At 45.2% G+C, this 23,584-nt stretch overlaps 2 protein-coding genes across 3 annotated transcripts; one reads left to right on the top strand and one right to left on the bottom strand.

The window, feature by feature from the left end:
• Nucleotides 1–117: 117 nt before the first annotated feature.
• On the bottom strand, nt 118–10,804 carry LOC133965167 (B-cell receptor CD22-like). Of its 2 annotated transcripts, none has more exons than XM_062399585.1 (7): nt 10,562–10,804; nt 9,530–9,874; nt 9,207–9,431; nt 1,234–1,512; nt 841–922; nt 544–577; nt 118–459 (listed from the first exon to the last, which is right to left on the bottom strand). In XM_062399585.1, the coding sequence occupies exons 1-7, from the start codon at nt 10,605–10,607 to the stop codon at nt 430–432; spliced, it is 1,041 nt and encodes a 346-aa protein (XP_062255569.1). In that variant the 5' UTR covers nt 10,608–10,804; the 3' UTR covers nt 118–429. The 2 variants fall into 2 exon arrangements, with proteins under 2 accessions (XP_062255569.1, XP_062255568.1); XM_062399584.1 differs by having other exon boundaries at nt 118–462; nt 10,562–10,802.
• A 685-nt stretch (nt 10,805–11,489) lies between these two features.
• On the top strand, nt 11,490–21,448 carry LOC133965165 (uncharacterized). Its single transcript, XM_062399581.1, has 6 exons — nt 11,490–11,574; nt 12,280–12,441; nt 13,011–13,231; nt 19,511–19,658; nt 20,099–20,221; nt 20,625–21,448. The coding sequence occupies exons 2-6, from the start codon at nt 12,282–12,284 to the stop codon at nt 20,690–20,692; spliced, it is 720 nt and encodes a 239-aa protein (XP_062255565.1). The 5' UTR covers nt 11,490–11,574; nt 12,280–12,281; the 3' UTR covers nt 20,693–21,448.
• Nucleotides 21,449–23,584: the final 2,136 nt, after the last annotated feature.

Here is a 23,584-nt window from a genome sequence, read left to right as displayed (position 1 = left end):
CATGTTTTGTGGAGATCTTTCTGACCAACAAAAAAAATAACAACCCACAAACAGACAGACAGGAGTGAAAACATAACTTCCTTGGTGGACATAATAAATTAACCTTAGGACTGTTGATAGCCTCTGAAGTCGTTTATTATTTTCCAAACATATTGTAGGTGTGTATTTTAGACTCAAGGGGGCAGCATATCCTGGTTTGTTTGTGGTTACAATGTGCTGTACCAGTTTTGAACCCTCACCATCACTTCATTCACACCATAAACAATGGAATTAATAAAGCATAATGACATGAAACACTATAAAATAAAGAATAAAGTTGTTACCACAACAATTAACACAAAGGTGAGTAAGTACAAATCAGGGATGATAACAGGTAATGCCGTTATCTGTTCACTTCAGCTTATGTAGTTTCTTTAACCAGAAATTTTTTCACCCATTGACATTGTTGACATGGCTGTGCTCCTGAAACACAATCAGAACAATATTACACCTTTTGTGACAATCTGTAGTTGATCCATTTAAACAAAGCAGGCTCCTCCTTACCTCTTTATCCACTGGAGATGCCCGCGTCTTTTTACTTGAAAAATGAAAGAAGACAAAACATTTGAACTATTTGAAATGAAATTCACAAAAAATTAAAGGTGGGATACATAATCTGCATATTCAATGTTGTTTCCTATTTCCTGTGATTTTCTGCTATAAGAATGCCACTTTTCAAGATCCTGGGGGGGTTTTAGGAAATTTTCACGTTCACGTTCCATCAGAAATTATGTATTGCATTTCTTTATTCTTTTATATGTGGAAATAAAAACTAGAAAGGGAGATGTGTGTTTTACTTACCAAGCCCAGATAATTATCATTGTAAGCAACAGCACAATGACAACTTTGAATCCAAAACCAACACGGAGGATTAAATGGTGAACTGTTGGAGGCAGAAAAATAAATTGAGTGAGGAGCAGCACGTTTAGCAAATACGAAAAACCGAGTAGTTGTTTGATTAAATTTCAGTTTGATAGTATTTTTTCTAAATTCAGGCAATTTTAACACGCTGGTCGTCATCCAGATTTGTTTGATATTTAAGTTTCAACATTGTCAACCTCATCCTACAATTATCCTCCCAATCAGGGTTAGTCTGCAACATTAAAGCTATTGTTCCTCAGTGGACAATGTCTCATGCAGCTCATGACTGTAACCATCAATAAACCATGAGCTTTAGCCTCCCTGCATACTCACTGTCTGTTTCATACACCGTCAGCAGCACACCCATTGAGTTGCCTTCCCCCACACCGTTCCTGACCCGGCAAAGGTAGAGTCCAGAGTGGGAAACGTTCACAGAGGGAAGAGACAGCACCTGTCCTGAGCCCACCTGGAGCATGGAGCTGGAAACATCTTTGTACCAGGTGTAGTTACCTGCTGCAAGGTTAGCTGTGTCGCTGCAGGTCAGACTCACATTGCTGCCCTCTACAATGAGACCAGGAGGGCTCATCTTAATTGACACATTCAATGGAGCATCTGCAAGATAAACAAAGATCAAAACCTAATTTGCCATTTTACGATAGGCCAAATTTGAGCTGAGATTTTGATGATAAGATTGATACTGAAACCATAGTAACAGCAGACTTTACTTAAATTACTATTTTACAGTTATTATTATATTCTTATATTCATACTAATATCGATTGCATATTAATTTGTGTGATAGTATCTTAGAATTAATGTTTATTAGTGTATATAATAAGTAACATGATTACAGTATATATTTGGAGAGAGAGTTAAATTGCGTTTCATATGTAATATATGGTATTATGTTTCTTATTTACGTTCCCCATGGTTTTTGTTTGTATACCTGCTTGGTGTTTAGATAGAACGGTCCACCTGGAAACGTTCGTACGTGGTTCTGACTCCAAATCCACCTTCCACACTCCCACTTTCAACCATAAATGGTCAATGCAAAGCACGGCATGAATATCAAATTATGCTGCTGACCAATGGGTTTCCACCGTGAGTCCTGACGGAGGCACGGCATCAAGCGCTGTGAAGAGGAAGTGAAACTTTCTGACACTGACATCGAGGTGTTTGTTATTGAGGAGGAGGTGAAGAGCGACTTTATGGGACAGCAGTGATGTCACTAATAGAAAAAATACACTGATACTCTGCAGCTGCTGTGGATAACACAATGTGTGAGATAAGAAATCACTGAACCCTCGCTTCCTCCTCGTCCTTCCATTCGCATGCACACATCACGCAGAACCCCGCACCACTGTCACGGCAGTATTTATTTATTTAGAGCATCGGACCGATTCCCTCACATCACTGGATGATCCTAACCTCCACTCTGGGATATTGTTTGGAAAACGTCTTCAAGTGATCTCCTCTGCGCTCTCTGCGCGCTCTGCGCAATCTGCGCTCTGTGCGCCTGATGGCTCTGTCCCGTTCACTGCAGTGATTTGATGAGACACGCACAGCATTAGAAGATATGATTAAAAACTATTAATGACTCGGCTCCGTAACTCCGCTGTTAAATCTAATCTGAGCGTGCAAGTTGTTTTATATATATGTAGCCGAGCGTTTTAGTTGTGTTGAATGCACCGAAAGAAGACAGAAGAAGTTCATCCATTCGGGACACAGCACCCGTTTAATAACTCGTCACATATCCAACACACTCACCGAACACACTTCCGGGAAAACCCCTCTTCAAAATAAAAGTCACTACACAAAATAGCTTACATACCTCCCCCCTAACAAAAGAAACGTCCCCGTTTCCAACAGAGACAGTATCAGAACACAACACAAATAATAACAGCCACAGAAGAAAGAGATACACATATACACATATACATAGAAACATACAAAAGAAAAAAAAAAAAAAAAACATATATAACATACACCAAATACCACGAACCATAAACCACCCTGACCACAACCGTCAACCAGATCAGATATATCTACACAACATAGTCTTTGAAATGAACAGGCTGTCTTACAGCTCTCCCAGAACGGGACACCATTTGGTGAGGCTCTCTCGGGCTGGCGACACCATCCACCAGCGGCTCCTCAACACCACAGCCTCCTTCAGGTGACCCCTCATCCCGTAGTGAAGGAGCACGAAGAGGAGATGCTGGGGGACTACACCCAGAACCCATCGGCAGAGGTAGAGTGTAAGTCTTGAGTCTGTCATAATGAACCACCCGCCCTTGTCCAGGATTGAACGGGCAGTCAATGTGATAGGTCAGCCCACTTTCCCCATTAGAGTCCATCACAGCCAGTACCTTGTAGGGGCCCTTCCAATGGGGAGCCAGCTTCACACGGTCCTCCGTAGGATTGTGCAGCCACACCAAATCTCCCACTGCATATGGCCGATGACGAACAGTCACATCATAATAAAGTTTCTGTGTCTCGTGAGCACTGATACTAAACTGCCTGGCGCTGCCGAAAGCAGTTTCCAGCCTCCCCACCAGAGAGGCTACGAAATCAGCGTGAGACAAATTCAAGTCCAAACGCACCGCCTGAGGGGATACTAACACATCCACCGGGACACGAGCTTCCCGCCCATGAGTCAGGTAGTAAGGCGTGTAACCTGTACTAGCATGCACTGAGGTGTTATAGGCAAATGCAACATGTTGTAGATAGTCATCCCACTCACCTCCACAGGCCAGCAATGATCTAGCTAACTGATCAATGAGTGTCCGATTAAAACGTTCCACCATCCCATCTGATTTTGGATTATATGGCGTGGTGCGCGTTTTCTTAATCTTCATAAGCTGACACAGACTCTGAACAATTTCCCCCTCGAATTGCCGACCCTGATCACTGTGAATTATCTCTGGAACACCATGAACCAACACATAACCCTCAAACACACACTTTGCAACTGATTGAGCGGTTTGATTAGGAAGATCATACAGGTTCACAAACTTGGTAAAATAGTCCTCCACAACCAACACATATCTGTTTCCCTTAGATGTCACTGGTAGTTCCAAAATGTCCATGGCCACTCTCTGAAACGGATGAGTAGCCTGGGACCCCCCCATTGGTGCCCGATGTTTAGGGACAGGGGCCCTGCGGGTCTGACAGGGGACGCACTGCTCACACCACTGCCTAACATCTTTAAACATGCAGGGCCAGTAACACGATTTCCTCGCTCTTTCCCACACCCGCTCTGCAGAAAAATGTGCTGATGCAGGGCCTCCATGAAGGTGCTGCAATATATCAGGGATAAACGAGGAGGGCACAACCACCTGATACTGAGCGTCCCCTGTGAGAGAAGAATTCACTGACCGACAGAGCACACCATTCACCACAGAAAGACGAGGATATTCAGTCCATAGTTTACGAAGCCACCGAGAGCTCCCTTTCATCTGCCACCGCGGAGGTCGAGACCCTTTCAACTCAATCCAGTCCAAAACTACACTAATGTCGGGATCATCCTTCTGCCGCAGCTTAATCTCAGTATCATCCTGGGAAAGTGAATGAATAAAGGAAAAGTCATCTGACTCACAGTCCATGTCCTCATGCTGCCCCCTTGTGGAGGAACTAAGACTCTGGGGGGTTCGCAACTGTGATTGAGACTGCGAACTGCCAATCCTGGGATCACTCAACTCCCTGTCAGAGTCCACGACATTCACTTGGCCAGATGTGTCCCCCATGGTGTCCCTCATTGTGTCAGGATCAGGATCCGGAGGTCGCCGTGATAGAGCATCCGCATTAGTATGCCGTTTTCCATCCTTGTGCTGTATGGCCCAGTTGAGAGGATCCAGTTCCAGTATCCATCTTGCTCTTTTCCCTGTGGGGTCATGATCAATTGACATGCCTCGGAGGCCCAACAGAGGTTTATGATCAGTTATGATAGTGAAGGCAGCCGATCCAATGTAGTGTCTGAACTGCCGTACGCCCCAAACTACAGCCCACAGTTCCTTGTCAAAAGTGGACCAGCGTCTTTCGGTGGTAGTGAGTGACTGACTAGCATACACTACCACTCTCTCCAATCCATCCCTGTCCTGTGCCAATATGGCCCCCACAGCGTCCATAGAGGCATCAGTATACACTTTAAAGGGGCAGTTGAAATCAGGCATGGTGACCACCGGAGCAGATGAGAGCACCCCTTTAAGATACACAAAGGCTGCATCACACTCCGCTGTCCATTGGAAAGGTGTGTCTTTACATGTGAGGCGGTGCAATGGAGCCGCACGCTGGGCAAAGTCCCTGACAAAGCGTCTATAGTAAGAGCAAAGTCCCACAAATGCCCTCACTTCAGTTGGATTCCGTGGAGTAGGCCATGTTCTGACCTTGTCTGTGTTTCGTGGGTCTGGCTGCAGGCCACGGCAAGACACAACATGCCCCAGGAACACCACGTGATCCTGAGCCAGATGGCATTTCTTAGAATTCAACCTAAGACCCGCCGCCTGAATCCTGGAGAAAACCTCCCGCAGGCTAGAGAGATGTTCCTCAAAGGTGGGGCTGTATATGAGCACATCATCGAGATACACCATACACACCTGCCATGGGAGCCCTCTAAGCACGAGCTCCATCATGCGTTGAAATGTTGCAGGCGAGTTGGTGAGACCCATGGGCATCGAACGCCACTGGTAGAGGCCCCTCCCCGTTGTGAAAGCGGTTTTTTCCCTGTCATCTTCAGCGACATCAACCTGCCAGTAGCCATTAGAAAAGTCCAACGTACTAAACCAAACGGACCCTGCTAATGCATCTAATGTGTCATCCACCCTGGGGAGGGGGTGGCAGTCTTTCACTGTTACACTGTTTAAGCGGCGATAGTCGATACAAAACCTCCACTCTCCATTCTTTTTCTTCACCAAAACGACAGGTGAGGCCCAGGGGCTGCAACTCTCCTCTATCACCCCATCAGCTAACAGAGCCGACACCTGCCTGTCTATCTCTTCCCTCTTGTCTGGTGAGGTGCGATATGCTGGCTGTCGCTGAGGTGGATGATCACCGGTTTTGATATGATGTTCAATGAGCTTGCATTTGCCCTTCACCCCCTCTGATGTACTAAATATTTGCCTATATTCCTCCAGCAGCTCCCTCAACTGTGCCCTCTCATGCTGATTAGTTGGGGATTCCCTCAGAGACAATAACGGCTCATCCGTGGATGAGATGGTGGAGACCGTCGCCGCTGGGGTTTGAGGGAGTAGTACTAACTCAGATTCATCGACCGACAAAAACTCCCCCAAATGCATGCCTTCTCTGAGCACAATAACCCTGTCTGTAGGGTTCAAAACACGGGCCGTTGTAACTCCATTTTTCACTAGTGTCACAGTGTGAGCCACGACAAACTCACTATTCTGCTGGAGATTGGGAGTTAAATATCCCACAAAGTCTGGGAGCTGGTCAGTGGGCCCAGCTGGAGATACACTTACAGGAACAATCATTTCACTGAGGGGAGGTAAGTCCAGGGCAGTGGACACTGTGACATTACAGCACACAGGAACCAAGTCTTTGTCACTTAAAAGTGGAGTAACTGTGTCCCACAACTGCAGTCGGCCATGGGCAAAATCCAACAGAGCGTGATTCAGAACAAGAAAGTCCAAACCCAGCAGTACTGCTTGTGTAGATCCCCTAAGCACATAGAAAACATGTTGCCAGGACTCATTACCCAAGCGTAGAGTGGCAGTTACAGTGCCCAAAGTGTCGAGCATCTGGCCATTCACCGCACGTGCAGCAATGAGATCAGGGTTCAGGGGTCGTCTGCGCAGCGCGGGGACAGACATGCGGAAATCAGCACTGATGAATGACTCTGTTGCCCCAGAATCCACTAGGATGTTGACTTCAGTCCCTTCAATGCAACCTTTCACATATGAGGTGCTCTTCTCCTTCCAATGACCCATACGTGTTGTAGCTGGTGTCTGGGCCGCAACATCAGCTACATCTCTTTTCCCGACTGCCTGGCTGAGTCTTCTCTTTTGGGGGAGAGAAACCGTACACCCCGCTGTCTCTGCGGTTCATCATAAATGGGTCCCCTGGCAGGTCTTGGACCCCTCCAGTTTGGGGAGGGGGCTCGGTTATGTTCCGGGCCCCGGTAAAACTGTCTCTCTCTGGAGCCACCCTCGGTTTCCCGTTCACGCCAGCCACGGTCCGGGGAGCGTCCTCCTCGCTCCCCCTGTGGGCGACGAGATTGGCAGCCATAATTACCACAGTCACACTGGCAATGACCTCCATGCGCCGAAGGAGAATTTTTCCATTCACTACGACTCTCTATGGATCTCAATCGTTTATTCTCATCTGCCATTTGTCTCATGTCCATCCTCATTTCCCTCATTTCCTCATTGAGTCGATCTATGGCTTTGAAAAAACTCCCTCCATCAGAAATGGAACCCACCATGGATGTTGAAACACTGTTTACTGCTGGCTGGCTTGTATGAGGATTGCCATAGTCCATCTTTAAGGTTTCTCTAGCCATTTCACACCGACCTGCGATAACCAGAGCTTCTTCTAAATCAGTAGCCCCCTGCTCATGACATTTAGCTCTAAGAGAGGGGTCAAGGCCATGTAAAAATCGGCGGAATTTTTCCTCTCTTTGAGCAACATCCCCATAACCTGGGAATGCTTCATGGACCAGTTTGCTTATGTCTGCTGCATATACCTCCAAGCTCTCACCTAAAGCACGAGGACGCGCGGAGAGATTTGCTCTGAAGCGATCCAGAAAATGCCTTTGTCCAAACGCCTCTTGTAACTTCTCCTTTACAGCAGAATAGTCAGTTTGGACGGTCTTCGGCAGGCTATCCCACAGGAGAAACGCAGCTCTGGCCAGGCGGGTTGGTAAAATCCGGACAAGTTCATACTCATAGTCGCCCCCCGTGCCGGACACCAGAGCCTGCACGGCCACCTCAAACTGTCGAGCCCAGCAGGGAAACTTTCCTTTTCCCCCCCAGTGAAGGGCAGCGGGAGCTCGATCCTCACGTTGCTCGCAATGGATCTCTCTCCGTACGGCATCTTGTAGTCCAGTGGGTCTGTGTCACCACTCCACATCTTAATATACGATGACGTTCTTTCAATTCTAACACTCTCTTTGCTGTAGTGAGGGAGAGCGCTGGATTTTACCCGTGCAACACGGCACAGAATATCCGTCCACAACTTTAGCGGTACGTCAATTAGCTGTGGCTAACTTTAGCTAACTCGCTAAACTTTATGAGCTGCTTCATTCGTCTTCACCTTGCACTTATCTTCCGATGGGTTTGGAGTGGGCAAAATCCCACCGCTGCCACCAATGTAGCCGAGCGTTTTAGTTGTGTTGAATGCACCGAAAGAAGACAGAAGAAGTTCATCCATTCGGGACACAGCACCCGTTTAATAACTCGTCACATATCCAACACACTCACCGAACACACTTCCGGGAAAACCCCTCTTCAAAATAAAAGTCACTACACAAAATAGCTTACATATATTTAAATTAAAAGGCTTGTGTGGAGCACATATGTCGTGCAAGCGAAACTGAGCTGTTGGTTTTAATGTGAATTATGAATTGGATCAATAATCTGGCTTCAGTTCAACACTTCACGTCTGTGTTGCCACTTTCCCGTCTCATAAACGTTCGTACGAATGGGTCAGAGTTTGCGTAGAAATACCCTGATTTTCCCGTCAGGTTAGTTTTTTTATAAATGGCTTTGGGTTTGTATTTATATAGCGCTTTGTTAGTCTTTATGACCACTCAAAGCGCTTTACAGTACAGTTCTACATTCACCCATTCACACACATATTCACCCATCCACACACACATTCATACAGTGCATCTATTGCCTGATCTATTCGCAGCGCTTAGCTATTCTATGAGGGGCCATTCAGGGTTCAGCATCTTGCCCAAGGACACTTCTGCATGCAGATAGGTCAGACTGGGGATCGGACTGCCGGCCTTCAGGTTGGAGGACGACCACTCTACCCATAGATATGACTCTACCCTTCAGCCACTTCCCGACGTTTGCGTGAGAAGTGGAGTACGCACGTTTCAGGCCCCGTTTTGTGCGTACGCAACGGTTTTAAAGGAGACCCCTGGTCTATAGCGTTTCCCAACAGACCAAGTGGATTTGTTTGTACGGAAAAAAATGTAGAGCTTTGAACTGAGCATCACCTGTGCTAAAATTATTATTTTCTTACTTAATAAATTGTAGTCTTTAAAACCAGGGGTCGAACTCTGGATATCACCACAAACATCTTCAAGTAACACTCAACTCACAATGTCGTAATGCATTACTTACACTGGACAATTAGAGTCACAGGGTCCGATTTATATGATTCTTGTCCTTCAATAGCACAGGAATAATTTCCTGAATCCTCTGCCTGAGCCTGAAAAACTGGTTTGGCTACGGGGCATCCATCTTTGAACCACATTATGCTGGGAAGTTGCTGGCAGGATGTTCTACATTCAAGATTGACGTCTTCTCCCGCTCTCACTCTGTCTGGGTACACGCTGGCACTAAGCTCTATACATCAATCAGTGGAATAAACAGAGAAGATGATATGTAGAAAAGCTGTAAGATGATGCACATGAAGAATAACATTTAATTTGAAATGATTTTACCTGTGACAGACAGTTGCACTGATTTCTTGCTACGGTATCCAATCTTCTCTGTATCAAACCTGAAGTAGTAATGTCCAGTGTCATTTTCCTGCACATCATGGATTGCAATGCTGCAGTCGTGCTTGCGGTCACCAAGATATTCAGTGCGATTGTCATATGAAGGAAGATCTGACAGCATGACACGTGTCCAGATTTCCCCCAAAAAGTCTCCTTTGTACCATCGAGTCTGTAGAACAGTTTCCCCCTCATTGAAACTGTATGAGCATTTGAACTCCACCGACGATCCCTTCAACGCACAAGGATCTGGATTTTCAAAAGTCACTTTGTGGTAAGAAGTCCCAGTTCCTGCACAAAGCACGAGTCATGCTATGAAATGTTAAGTATTTGGTATTGATGATTTACATGCAGATTTAAAAAGAAGAAGAAATGACAATAATTTGAGCAAATTGGAACGAAATACAAAATACTTTGTTCAAGGAAGTGGTTTCAAATCTGTTAACATTTTACTTCAACATCATTACTATGATTCATTTTGTATTTGTCAGGCGGTGCATCTCAATTTTAACTTACGTCTTCACTTCCTCCCACTTTCCAGAATTCAAGACAAACATCCCAGATACCGACGTCGTCATTGTGTGAAAATACTAATGTGGGGATAAAGCTGTGGTTGTGAGGTATCCTCCTCTAACGCTTGAGCAAATATCAATGTGATAATCTTTGAAAAAATGCATTTGACGTGTAGTTCAATTTGTTAGTTGGTCCCTGTCCCTTTCAACAACAGCAAGCAGGGTTTATGATCTACACTGCTGCCATGAGAGATGCTTTGGTTTCACTTTTGTTGGGCTGCCATGTCTCCCATCTTTACAAACATTATATGGTTTTAACAGATCGTCCTTTGCTTAAGTACAACTCAGCAAATTATTGTATTTCCCCTCAGCTCTGATTTACTGGTTACCCTGTTAAGTAAAAACTATTTTTTATAACAGTACTATGACATGAATGATTAAGAAACAATGAAAAAATATACCTTACCTTCCTTCATGATCAGAAGCACCAGAACCGTGGTTATCCTCTCCATCTCGGGGAGACAGACAGTGAACAGAATAAATCAGAAAGGGGGGGACGAGGAGACGGAACGACTCAGAGCTCCGCTAATTTCAAAGTTGAGATCGACTCAGAATAGAGTCCCTGAGGCACGAGCGTGTTGCTGTCAATATATGTAAGACTGAGTGTGAGATGAGTCACACATTTTTTTTTTCACAGGAAGAAGTAAAGACTCCAATGTAGAAAAAGTACAGACATGAAATTTACTTCAGAAGGATTGCTGCATTTAGCTCAAAGCTCCCCTGTGCCAAAGTACGACCTCCCAGACCTGCTAGCATGGATGGGCTCATAGACATGTCGACATGTTCTCTTTCAGCTTCATATAATTCATGGTCTCAATATGTAACACTAAACAACACACTATAATTGAACAAGCACAAGTGTGCAGTGGAAAGTGATGCAATATCTGATTTGATGTAAGCATGTTAATCTACTTATTTAAAAGTAAAAGTGTGTTGCCCAAGTGAATAAATCTCTGTCATCTAATACAGAGAGGTAGTAAATTAATGGAGACCAAAGGAGTGTGTCAGGACCAGTTTACGTCATTGTGTAGTCCTGAACCCGGTCCTAATGAGTTTCACCTTATTTCTAAACCTTTTTTTTAAGGTGAGGGGTCCAATCGGAGTTTGGATTAGGTTAAGGTTGGGGTTAAGTCTTGGTTAAGGTCAGAATCAGGATTTGGTTCGGTCTTTCACAACAAATGGAAGCCAACATGAAGTCCTCATAAGGATAGCTGCACAAACCTCTGTGTTTTTTTGTGTTTTGTGTATGTGCCTGTATTGCTTTGAGGACCAGCTATTAATGGCTCATGTTGAGCCTGCTCAACCTGTTTCTCATTGTAAGGCATCTGGCTCGTAAAGCAGGAAGATGTCTATATTCTCTCAGGAGCCTTGTTGTTTTCTACCTTATTTGACTGGGAGGATGGAGTGATGCAGACAGAGGTGAGGACAGGGTAGTTTTTCATGGAGACACTAAAATTCTAAGGATATATAGGGAAGTCTGTATACTCGCCTTGGCCGTTTATAGAAGTTTTGCGAAAAGAGAAAGCTTACAAAAATGGGGAATTGTCTATAAACAAGTAAGGAAGCTGCTTGCCAACCTGCTGAGGAAGTTTCACTTCATTTGGCAGTTAGTGATAAGGATCCATACGTTTTGATGCTCATTCTGTGCATTTTGAGCTAGGTTTTTTTCCATTTTACTTGATTTCTTACATTAACAAAAACCCTTTCAGACTTGAGAGGGATGGTTATGGTTGGTCAGATTTTCAGAACACTTATTTCAAAGTTGAAATTGAGAAATTATTGCTGCAAAGTAAACAAAATACGATTGCTGGCTTTTGTTTCACACTCTGAACTGACGTGTGACATTAGTAAGTTTAGTAATTATCGTGCTGGGAATGTATAACGTACTTAAAAGACAACCGGGCATAGAATCAGTAGTTTTATATAGAAGATACGCGGTTTCTTGAAGGGAGGAGCATATCTGATTATTATCAAATGATGTAAAATAAAAGCTTGATTTTACAACACGTTTAAAATCATTGTATTGTAAATCAGCTAGACTGCAATACAGCTAAACAGGCATTTGACTGTTTGTCTGTCCTCTGGGACACACGGAATCATGTGTTATTATGTGTTGTATGTAAGGGATGTCCGGTGAACCTTTGCAGTTTAATCTATGGAATAAGAGAGACTGTGTGTCAAGTAGAATGGAGAAGAGGAGGAACAGAGCGATGATGACAACATGGAAAGTTTCTCATATCTTCTTGCTGCTTCTGGCTCTGCTCCAAACCCCCACGCCCTCCGCAGGTAATGATTTCAAAGAAGAAGATTTATTCCAGTCACACCAATGGACAGTGCAGCGTGAGAATGAGGTGTAAAATCCCATCAGGGAAATTAAATGGTACAGCAAGAGAAAAGTTTCCTCTCACCCAAACTTTAATCCATTTTGTAGTCTTCAAGACGTTAGTGGAATTTTAGTTACTTAAGATTTGTTAACACTTCCTCATTCTTTGGAAATCCACCAACTGCACATATTTAAGAATAGACAAATGTTCATGACACATTAAAATGTGTCAGGTTTCACATCAACCACAATCGGAGGAAAGCTATGCACAGTGTGTCGTGCAAGAGTTAGTCGCTTTTGTGTAATCCTACTTACAATCAAACCAACAAGCAAACAAACAAAAAACATTCTGACAGGGGTTCAAACATTATCTCCTTGGCAGAGGTAATTGTACACCCGACTTTACACCAGACACTAAATATACATTTATTGTTTGAATATAGATTTTAGTCAATAATTTGCATGTTTCTCATTTGTTCTCTTCATCCCTCTCTCTAACACATGCATCACTTGCATGTCACCACTGTTTCAGCTCAAAACACCACAACTACCACCAGCAGCCCTTCAACACCCAGCCCAGCACCTCTCAGTTACAGCACACGCCCAGCTGATGTCACAGTGGCAGTGGGAGAGCCGGCAGTGTTTAGCTGTGGCGTCCCGGAAGCTTCTCCCAGTCTCTCGTTCACCTTATATAGCAGTCACGGCAACTACACTCTCATGTGCCCTAATGGCCATCTGGAAGATATCCCCCAGGTGAGGTAGTCACTGTGTGCCCCGCTGTTTACTCCACACATCTCACTTCATGTTGTCTTTAGCAACAGGGGCGCATCCAGGGCCAGGGGGGCACAGGCCCCAGCAGTTGTCTAAATTTGGCCCCTTTACAGCCCTCAATTTACAAAAATCCTTGATCCCAGCTGTCCCTCAATAACACCATCTTATTTTATTGAGTTGGAAGGTGTTATTAGCTCACTGTAAATGTTTTTATTTTTGTAAGATTTCCTACCAAGATGAGTCTGCACTCAGGATTCCAATCTTCTCTCTTCTCTCCTGACACATCGAGGATGTTGTTTTAAGGAAACAACAGAGCGTCAAGCAGACACAAGTGCTGCTTAGGTTAAGCTGAAAAACAACGTATCACTGTAGGGCCAGTGTTATACTAACAATATATAAATAATATATTTGGGCTGCACGTAAGCAAAAGATTGCAGTATGTCTTGTGATATGTAGGTCAATATGTTCAGTCCTTGATGTAAATATACTCTCTCTCTCTCTCTCTCTCTCTGAGTGTGGTGGTGTAGTGCGTGCGAGTTGAGAGCGGTGGCGGTAAATGAGCGGTTTGTGCGATTTTGATCTCTTTATTGATAATTCTGATTATAGTTATATAGTGTATTGTTGGTTATAGTGTTGGTGGTGTTACGGTGTACACGGAGGAGGTGTTAGGTGGTGTGTGTGTGTGTGTGAGTGTTTGCAGTCGGCCGCGGGCCGGCGTGCTAAACGCCATGGACCTCGCCAGGTTAACCCGGAAGCACGGCATTAAGATCGCTACGGCTTTCCCGTGCTCCGTGGAGGAGTGTAGTCTGGCCGTGGGGCGGGTAGTCGGCAACAGCAGCGTGAAGTCCGCTGCGAGGATGAACAACGCGGTTGTCATTTTTCTGGACAGTGTAGAGAAGGTGAACACGGTGGTGGCGAACGGGATTGAAGTGAACGATACCTTCGTGTCTGTTCTGCCTCTCGCCACACCGGCGGTAAAAGTGACTCTGTCCAACGTCCCTCCGTTCATAAGAGATGAGACGTTGTTGAGAGAATTAGCGAGACACGGTAAGATCGTGTCTCAGATTAAGAAAGTGTCCTCAGGATGCAAGTCCCCGCTGTTAAAACACGTGGTGTCCCACAGAAGACATCTCTTTATGATTCTTAATAACAGGACTGAGGATCTGAACCTGGTGTTCAAGATAAGGGTGGAGGAGTTTGATTATGTCATATTTGTGTCTTCAAATAACACAAAGTGTTTCAGCTGTGGAAAAGAAGGACACCAAGCTAAAGGGTGTCCTCAGAGAAATAAAACAGCTGACACTCAGGAGCAACAAGAGGGGACAGGGGGGGTTCAGCAGGAGCGTCAGATGAGTGAGGAGAGACAGGAGGGGACAAGTGGAGTCCAACAGGAGGTTCAGGCAAATGAGGAGGGGACAGGGGAGATCCCAAAGGAGGGTCAGTTGAATGAAGAAGGGACAGGGGGGATCCCGAAGGAGGTTCCGGTGAGTGAGGAAGGACAAGAGGGGACAGAGGTTGTCCAACAGGCAGAGCAGGTGAGCAAGGAAAGACAAGAGGGGACAGAGGTGGTCCAACAGGCAGAGCAGGTGAGCAAGGAAAGACAAGAGGGGACAGAGGTGGTACAACAGGCAGAGCAGGTGAGCAAGGAAAGACAAGAGGGGACAGAGGTGGTCCAACAGGCAAATCAGGTGAGTGAGGAAAGACAGGAGGAGACAGGCCGAGTCAGTGATATTGACATGGAGAGGGACGAGGAGGCGCTTAAAGTTCCTCGTCTTAAAAGAAAAACCAGGAGCGACAGTGGAACCTCAAAAGCTAAGAAAGGGACAGTGAAGAAAGGAGGGAGAGGAGCAGGAGAGTCTGAGTCTAACATGGAGACCGACTCTGCTGACAGTGAATCCTCCGACTTCAAGACAGGAAGCCAGAAGAGCTCAAGAAGCTACAGTGCGGGGAAGATGAAAGTGTTTCTCCAGAAAACAAAGAACATGAAGGGTTTGAAATTGGAGGATTATTTCTCTGATAAAGAGCAGTTTTCAAACTCTGCCCGGCTGCACATGAGCAGCAAAGGCAGAGGAGGTTTCACTGACCAGGAGATATACAGACTCAAGAAAATTGTTCAGAAAATTAGACAGGATAAAAACAATGATGATGATGATGATGAATAAAGTGCATCCTGATTACAAATCAGTCCTGTTTTTTTGTGGGTTTTTTATATTTTTCATTATGAGTCTTTTAAACATCAGTTCTTTGAATGTTAACGGAGCCAGAGACGCTGTGAAGAGGTCTCTGATGATCCAGCAAATACAACTGAAAGGGACTGAAGTGATGTTCTTACAAGAAACACATAGTGACATTAATAATGAGAACGACTGGAAAAGAGAGTGGGAGGGGCAGGTGGTCCTGAGCCACCTAAGCACAACCAGTGGGGGGGTGGGCATCATCTTCTCCAGGAGCTTCGCACCGGAGTCTTTAGAAGTGGAGGAGGTGGTGGAGGGCAGACTCCTGGTGGTGAGGGCAAAGGTCGAGGAGTTTTATTTTGTTTTTATGAATGTGTATGCTCCGGTCTCAGGACCTGACAGAGTCTGTTTTTTAAGGGTTTTAGACATGGCATTAAGCAGAGTAAAAGTTGATGAGTTTTTATTTCTAGGAGGTGATTTTAATTGTACAGAAGATGATGTTTTAGACCGGAACCACCTGGAGCCCCACAGAGCTTCACAGAGTGCACTGAGGCAGCTGCTGCAGGCTCATGAGCTGTGTGATGTGTGGAGAAGGATGAATGATAGTAAGAGGCAGTACACCTGGACTCATTGCAGAGGGAATCTCATTTCCATGGCGAGGTTGGACCGGTTTTATTGTTTTAAACACAATTTTAGCATCTTCAGAAAGTGCAGCATACTCCCAGTTGGTTTTACAGATCACGCGCTGGTTGTGTGCAACGTTTTTATTTCAAAGCTCAAGTCTAGAAGCGCCTACTGGCATTTTAACACGTCTCTTTTATGTGATGCACATTTTAAGGATGTTTTTAAGTTTTTTTGGAGCGGTTTTAAAGAAAGAAAGAATGATTTTATTTCTTTAAAGCTGTGGTGGGACTGTGGTAAGGTTGAGATAAAGCAGCTCTGTCAACAGTATACCCTCAATGTTACAAGAGACATAACCAGATCTATGGAGGATCTAGAGTCGGAAATTGTGGTGGTGCTGAATTTAATAGATTCCACTGGAAATCGAGATCATATTAAAGATCTCAAGTCTAAAAAATCTGCTCTTACAGACCTACTTGGCATGAAGGCCCAGGGGGCGCTGGTTAGGTCACGGTTCCAGACGGCAGCGCTTATGGATGCACCGACTAAATTCTTCTTTGGACTGGAGAAGAAGAATGGACAAAGCAGAATCATCCACACTCTTCGATCTCCTGAAGGAGAAGAACTCAGCGACAGCAAGGATATCCGGAAGAGAGCCGTGAGTTTTTATAAGGACCTGTACAAGACTGAATACACTGAGAACAATGGCCTGTTTGACTCCTTCTGTGGAGAGCTGCCCAAAGTCCCCCAAGACATGAACGCTGGGTTGGACGGCCCCCTGTCGATGCAGGAACTCTACACGGCCCTGCAGAGCATGGCGGGGGGGAAGGCCCCGGGCATCGACGGCATTCCAGTCGAGTTTTTTAAGGAGTTCTGGAGCGAGATGGGGGAAGATCTTTTAACTGTTTTTAACGAGAGTTTTAGAGACTTGGTGCTGCCGATAAGCTGCAGGAGGGCAGTGATAACTCTCCTGCCAAAGAAAGGAGACCTTCAGGAGATCAAGAACTGGCGTCCGGTGTCGCTGCTATGTACTGATTATAAGATCCTGTCCAAAGCGCTGGCAAACCGTCTGAGGGAGGTGATGGAGGAAGTGATACACCAGGACCAGACTTACTGTGTGCCTGGTAGGTCTATCCTGGACAACGTGTCCTTGATTCGCGATATTGTGGACTTCTCTAGTTCTTTAGGCATAAAAACTGGTCTGATTTCTCTGGACCAGGAAAAGGCTTTTGACCGGGTTGAGCACCTTTACCTCTGGAAGACTCTGGAGAGGTTTGGCCTCAGCCCTTGTCTCATAGCTATGATCAAGGTTCTGTATCAGGAAATTGAGAGTGTACTGAAGATCAATGGAGGCCTGAGTGCACCTTTTAAAGTATACAGGGGGGTGAGACAGGGCTGCTCGCTCTCAGGGATGTTATACGCACTTTCTATTGAACCTATGCTAAAGAAGATAAGAGCAAATATTGAAGGGTTGATTTTAAGTGATTTTAAAAAAAGTCACATTTTATCAGCATATGCGGACGACATTATCGTTTTTGTAAGGAATCAGGAAGACGTCCAGGAACTTGGAAAAATTGTCGATGATTTTAAAACAATGTCAGCTGCCAGGGTGAACTGGGGGAAAAGTGAGGCGCTGGCAGTTGGAAGGTGGGAAGGGGGTCTACCAAGTCTTCCGGGGGGGTTAACATGGAGGAGAGACGGTCTCAAATACCTCGGGGTTTATTTAGGCAATGAGTCCATGGTCCAGAAGAACTGGGAGGGAGTGGCTGAGAAAATGAAAGGGAGGCTCAGCAAGTGGAAATGGCTGAAGCCACAATTATCCTACAGAGGGAGAACATTGATTTTAAATAACCTGGTGGCTTCTGCTCTGTGGCATCGACTGGCCTGCATGGAACCACCGAAAGGCTTAGTAATGAAACTACAAGCCATTTTAACAGACTTCTTTTGGGACAGGTTGCACTGGGTGCCCCAGTGTGTGTTGTTTTTACCAAAGGAGGAGGGGGGGGCAAGGGTTGGTGCACATTCAGAGTAGAATATCCACTTTTAGATTACAGTTTTTACAAAAGTATCTTTTAGGTCCACAGGATGTTGTTTGGAGACGAGTGACAAGCAGCATCCTGAGGGAGACAACTGGGCTGGTTTTAGACATGCAACTGTTCTTAATGGATTTTAAGCTTTTTAACATGTATGGATTATCTACTTTTTATCAGTCACTTTTTAAGACATGGAGTCTGTTTAAATGGAGAAGGCTGGAACATACAAACTCTCTACACTGGCTGTTAGAAGAGCCGCTGATCAACGGAGCCAGGCTGGATGTCCAGAGCAGCTCCACACCAGGCCTCACCAGCATGCTGTGCACCGCCGGAGCTGTGACCCTGAGGACTATCGTCGATGCAGCGGGTCCTGGACTAAAAAACATCCCGGCGGTGGCGACCCTCATCGGGCAGAGGTCCAGGCGACAGACAGAACGGATTTTAAACGAATGGATTAAAAGACTCACGGACGAGGAGGTCGAAATGCTGAAGGATTATTCTGATGGAGCGGAAACCCCTGACAACAGCGACCCCTTTCCGGAGCTAGGTTTTAACCCGAATCTGGATGGGCTCTCAGGACCTTTTTTAAATAAAACAGACTGGAAGCAAGTGGACCTGTACACAGCAAAAGGGAGAGCCATGTATGAATGCTGTGTTTTAACCTTGAACAGAAGCAAGCTGGATGTGAGGCCTGACACGGTGTGGAGGAGGAGACTGGATCTGGACATCAATGACAAACCGGTGTGGAGGGTTTTATACAAACCGCCTTTAAGAAAGAGGACTGGGGACCTGCAGTGAAGGATTTTACACGGAGCCGGTTAACAGTTTTATATCCATCATCAACCCAACAGTCATGAACAATTGCTCGTTTTGTGGAGAAGAAGAGACAGTGTTCCATGCTTTTTATGATTGCGAAAGACTCTGTTTCCTTTTTAATACACTACAAAAGGTTTTTAAACAGTTTGGTGAGACATGGTCTAAGAGTGTCTTCATTTTAGGAGTAGGGTATAGGAAAACGAATGAGTGCAAATGGAAACTTTTAAATTGGATCGTAGGAGAAGCAAAAATGTCAGTTTACAGCAGCAGGAAGAACAGAGTGGAGGACAGGACAGGACAAGAAGCTCTTCCTGTTTTTATCTCGCTGCTGAAAGCAAGAGTGTGGGTAGATTTTAGGTTTTTTAAAGAGATGAAGGACATGGATGGCTTCATCAAACAGTGGTGTTTTAATGATGTAGTATGTTCTGTGGTTGATGATGTTTTAATTTTTAATATTACTTTCTAGGTAGGTTTTAGTATTGTGCTGAAACTGTACAGATCCGTTGAAACCTTGACAGTAGTTGTGTTTTAATTTTGAAAATAAAGGTTTCAAAAATCAAATCTCTCTCTCTCTCTCTCTCACTCTCTCTCTATCTCTATCTCATCCCCCCCTGCAGGCCCTCTATGGAAGCTGTGATGTGAAAGATGGAGAATCACTGGCTGTGTGGGCCCTCAGGGGAACCTCTTTCTCTGACAACGGCACACGGGTCGTGTGTAAGCAGTCAGCAGATCCTGACTCTCTGGCCGCTGTCCTTCATGTTTATGGTGAAAAGTCTTCTGTCTCGTTCACGTTAAATAATTCAAGTCATATAGTTATAAAAAACTAGATGCACAAAAGGCAATGTCTTGAAACCAAAGCATTGCCTTTGGTTCATTTCATGCAAGGCCATGAAACAGTGAATGTGGCATCAATTAAATCAAATCTGATTTGTAATTCCATCAGCATGTCCATAAAGTTCAAATAGACTGTGAACAGTACACATGAACAAAATCTCCAAGATCTTATCACACTGAAAGTCTAAATTTGTCCAGAAAGTTTGGTTTTGATTATTTTATGCTGTGGGAAAGTGGAAATTATAGTTAATGTATAAGTCCCCCCCTCTCTGAGAAAAGAACTCTTCTTCATTATTTTTTTTGCTAGTTATTTTCCCTATCTCCTTTGCCTTTGTCCTTCCTTCACTGAGTCCTTCTGCCTTCTCTCCTAGATAATGGCACAAGCTATGCCGTTCTCATCGGCTGCACCATCGGGGGCTTTTTTGGCATCCTGCTGGTGTTTGCTTTATCTTACGGGTTGCTGTGGAGATCAGATAGCTTCCAGAGGTGCTTCAGTAAGTATATATAAGGCTTGAGTTCACCGGCATGAAAACTGTACAGCAGAAATCAGAATCAGAATCAGAATCAGAATGTATTTATTGCCAAGTAGGTTTACACCTACGAGGAATTTGCTCTGGTTATTGGTGCATACAATGAACATAGAATAATAAAAACATACAAACTCAATAAATACAACACACATAAGAAAAGCAATAATAAGAAGCAATATATATTTACTCACTATCTACTTCTTATTTACTCCCTTTTTCTAGTATGTATACAAAGTAACATTTATTTAGACATAAACATATCTAAATAAAATATATATAATAAATAAAAGATATAAAAAGTGGGGAAGAACCTCATGTATTAGCCACACATTGACTGAACGGATTTTTTATGTCTTCGTGCTTTCAGGGGGAAATGATACAGAAGACGATCTGACCGAGATTGTGACGAAGGACTCGAAGAAGATAAAAAACTGAGGAGGAGATGATGTGGCTTGTTAACATCCCACAGTGATAAGCTCCCTTCACTATTCTTTCCAACAATTACCTGTTCTGTTCTCGAAAGCTGAAGTGAACCCAGATCACGAGATGCTGTCGTCTGAAATGATGGGGCCAGATCCACTGTAACTCATGATATCTTCTGCTCCTTGTCGTGTCCTCAATAACTGAACCTGTTCACAATGAGCACTTAAAACAAGTCACCAAAATGATTAATACATAATTCCCCACATTGGCTGGATCATAATTCAGCATTGTCTTCCTTATAGTCCTACATAAACTTTGGGTCGTGTTTTGTAATGTGCATATATCCGTAGTAAGATTGTGAAGTTTTTTAAAAACTGGGTCTTGTAGAACACAATGTTTAAATTATTAAAATGAATGAATAGTTTTCACCCACATGTTCTTAAAACAGTGAGGAAGCAGAGAGGTTGTGAAAGTGCTGAGGAAGCAATCACAAAAAAGCATCGTCAGCAGTAAAATGAGAAGAGCAGCTGCTCTTTGTGTCAGTTCACATGACTGACGGTTCCACACAAACCCACTAATCGAGGTTAGGAGATCACAGACAAGGGCTTCAAGCTGAGCTTTAAATAACCGGTTGGTCTACTGCACTTTCACAATCTGTCCACTAGAGAGAAGCCTTCGCTTCAGATATAACTCACCAGTCAACGAGCCCTGTTCATTTTGAAAAATTATTCCAAATAAATATCACAGATTACAAACCACTCAGACTACTGTGGCCCTTTGTGTCCATGCTAAGTGTTTAATGTAGCTGCAAATATTTCAAAAGCACCATCTCAGTGCCACAGTTACTAAAAGTACACTCAGGGATGTATTTTATGTTTTTCTGTTCTTGTTGTTTGTGCACTCTACTCTGCCTCTCAGTTTCTTTATAGTCTTTTATGATACAATTTTTATTTTCACTCATTTACTGCATATGAGACATACTTGAAGATAGGGTGTGGCTGTCAGTCTGTTGACCATGACCAGAATCAAATTATATAATGTCCCAAACAACCTGATGTACTTAAACATCTTGACAGAAATTATATTATTATCCACATTGAATTCAAAGCGGAATCAGCCAGAACCTCTTGTTTGAATAATTCTGTGATTCAGATTGATCAACAGAGACTTAGTAGCATGTTTTACAGAATTCACTCACTCATCACTCATCGTCATCCGCTTATCCGGGGTCGGGTCGCGGGGGGAGCAGCTCAAGCAGGGGGCCCCAGACTTCCCTTTCCCGGGCCACATTGACCAGCTCTGACGGGGGGATCCCGAGGCGTTCCCAGGCCAGTGTTGAGATATAATCTCTCCACCTAGTCCTGGGTCTTCCCCGAGGTCTCCTCCCCACTGGACGCGCCTGAAAAACCTCCCAAGGGAGGCGCCCAGTGGGCATCCTTACCAGATGCCCGAACCACCTCAGCTGACTCCTTTCTAAGTAAAGGAGCAGCGGCTCTAATCCGAGTTCCTCACGGATGACTGAGCTTCTCACCCTATCCCTAAGGGAGACGCCAGCCACCCTTCTGAGAAAACTCATCTCAGCCGCTTGTACCCGCGATCTCGTCCTTTCGGTCATCACCCAGCCCTCATGACCATAGGTGAGGATAGGAACGAAGATCGACCGGTAGATCGAGAGCTTTGCCTTGCGGCTCAGCTCTCTTTTCGTTACAACGGTGCGGTAAAGCGAACGCAATACCGCCCCGCTGCTCCGATTCTCCGGCCAATCTCACGCTCCATAGTACCCTCACTCGCGAACAAGACCCCAAGGTACTTGAACTCCTTCACTTGGGTTAAGGACTCATTTCCTACCCGGAGTAAGCAATCCATCGGTTTCCTGCTAAGAGTCATGGCCTCAGATTTAGCGGTGCTGATCCTCATCCCAGCCGCTTCACACTCGGCCACCAGCCGATCCAGTGAGTGCTGAAGGTCACAAGCCGATGATCCAATGAGGACCACATCATCCGCAAAAAGCAGTGACGAGATCCTCAGACCACCGAACTGCAACCCCTCCCCACCACGACTACGCCTCGATATCCTGTCCATGTATATCACAAACAGGATTGGTGACAAGGCGCAGCCCTGGCGGAGACCAGCACCCACTGAGAACGAAACTGACTGGCTGCCGAGGACCCGAACACAGCTCTTGCTTTGGGAGTACAGAGATTGGATGGCCCTGAGGAGAGACCCCCTTACCCCATACTCCCGCAGCACCTCCCACAGTTTCTCCCGGGGGACCCGGTCATACGCCTTCTCAAGATCCACAAAACACAAGTGGACCGGATGGGCATACTTCCAGGCCCCCTCCAGGATCCTTGCGAGAGTGAAGAGCTGGTCCGTAGTTCCACGTCCGGGGCGAAAACCGCATTGTTCCTCTTCAATCTGAGGTTCGACGATCGGCCGAACCCTCCTTTCCAGCACCTTGGAGTAGACTTTACCAGGGAGGCTGAGAAGTGTGATACCCCGGTAATTGGTACACACTCTCTGGTCCCCCTTTTTGAACAGGGGAACCACCACCCCGGTTTGCCACTCCTTTGGCACTGTACCCGACTCCCACGCGATGTTGAATAGGCGTGTCAACCATGACAGCCCCTCAACACCCAGAGCCTTTAGCATTTCTGGCTGGATCTCATCAATCCCTGGGGCTTTGCCACTGCGGAGATGTTTGACTACCTCAGTGACCTCCACCAGGGAAATTGACGACGAAACACCATCAACCTCGAGCCCTGCCTCCAACATAGAGGGCGTGTTATTCGGATTCAGGAGTTCCTCAAAGTGTTCCTTCCAACGTCCGACGACCTCCTCAGTTGAGGTCAACAGAGTCCCATCCTTACTGTACACAGCTTGGATGGTTCCCCGTTTCCCCCT

This window comes from Platichthys flesus, chromosome 11, assembly GCF_949316205.1.
Source record: "Platichthys flesus chromosome 11, fPlaFle2.1, whole genome shotgun sequence".
Taxonomy (NCBI): domain Eukaryota; kingdom Metazoa; phylum Chordata; class Actinopteri; order Pleuronectiformes; family Pleuronectidae; genus Platichthys; species Platichthys flesus.
Note: the sequence above shows the minus strand (reverse complement) of the source record. Positions and strands in the feature narration are given on the sequence as shown.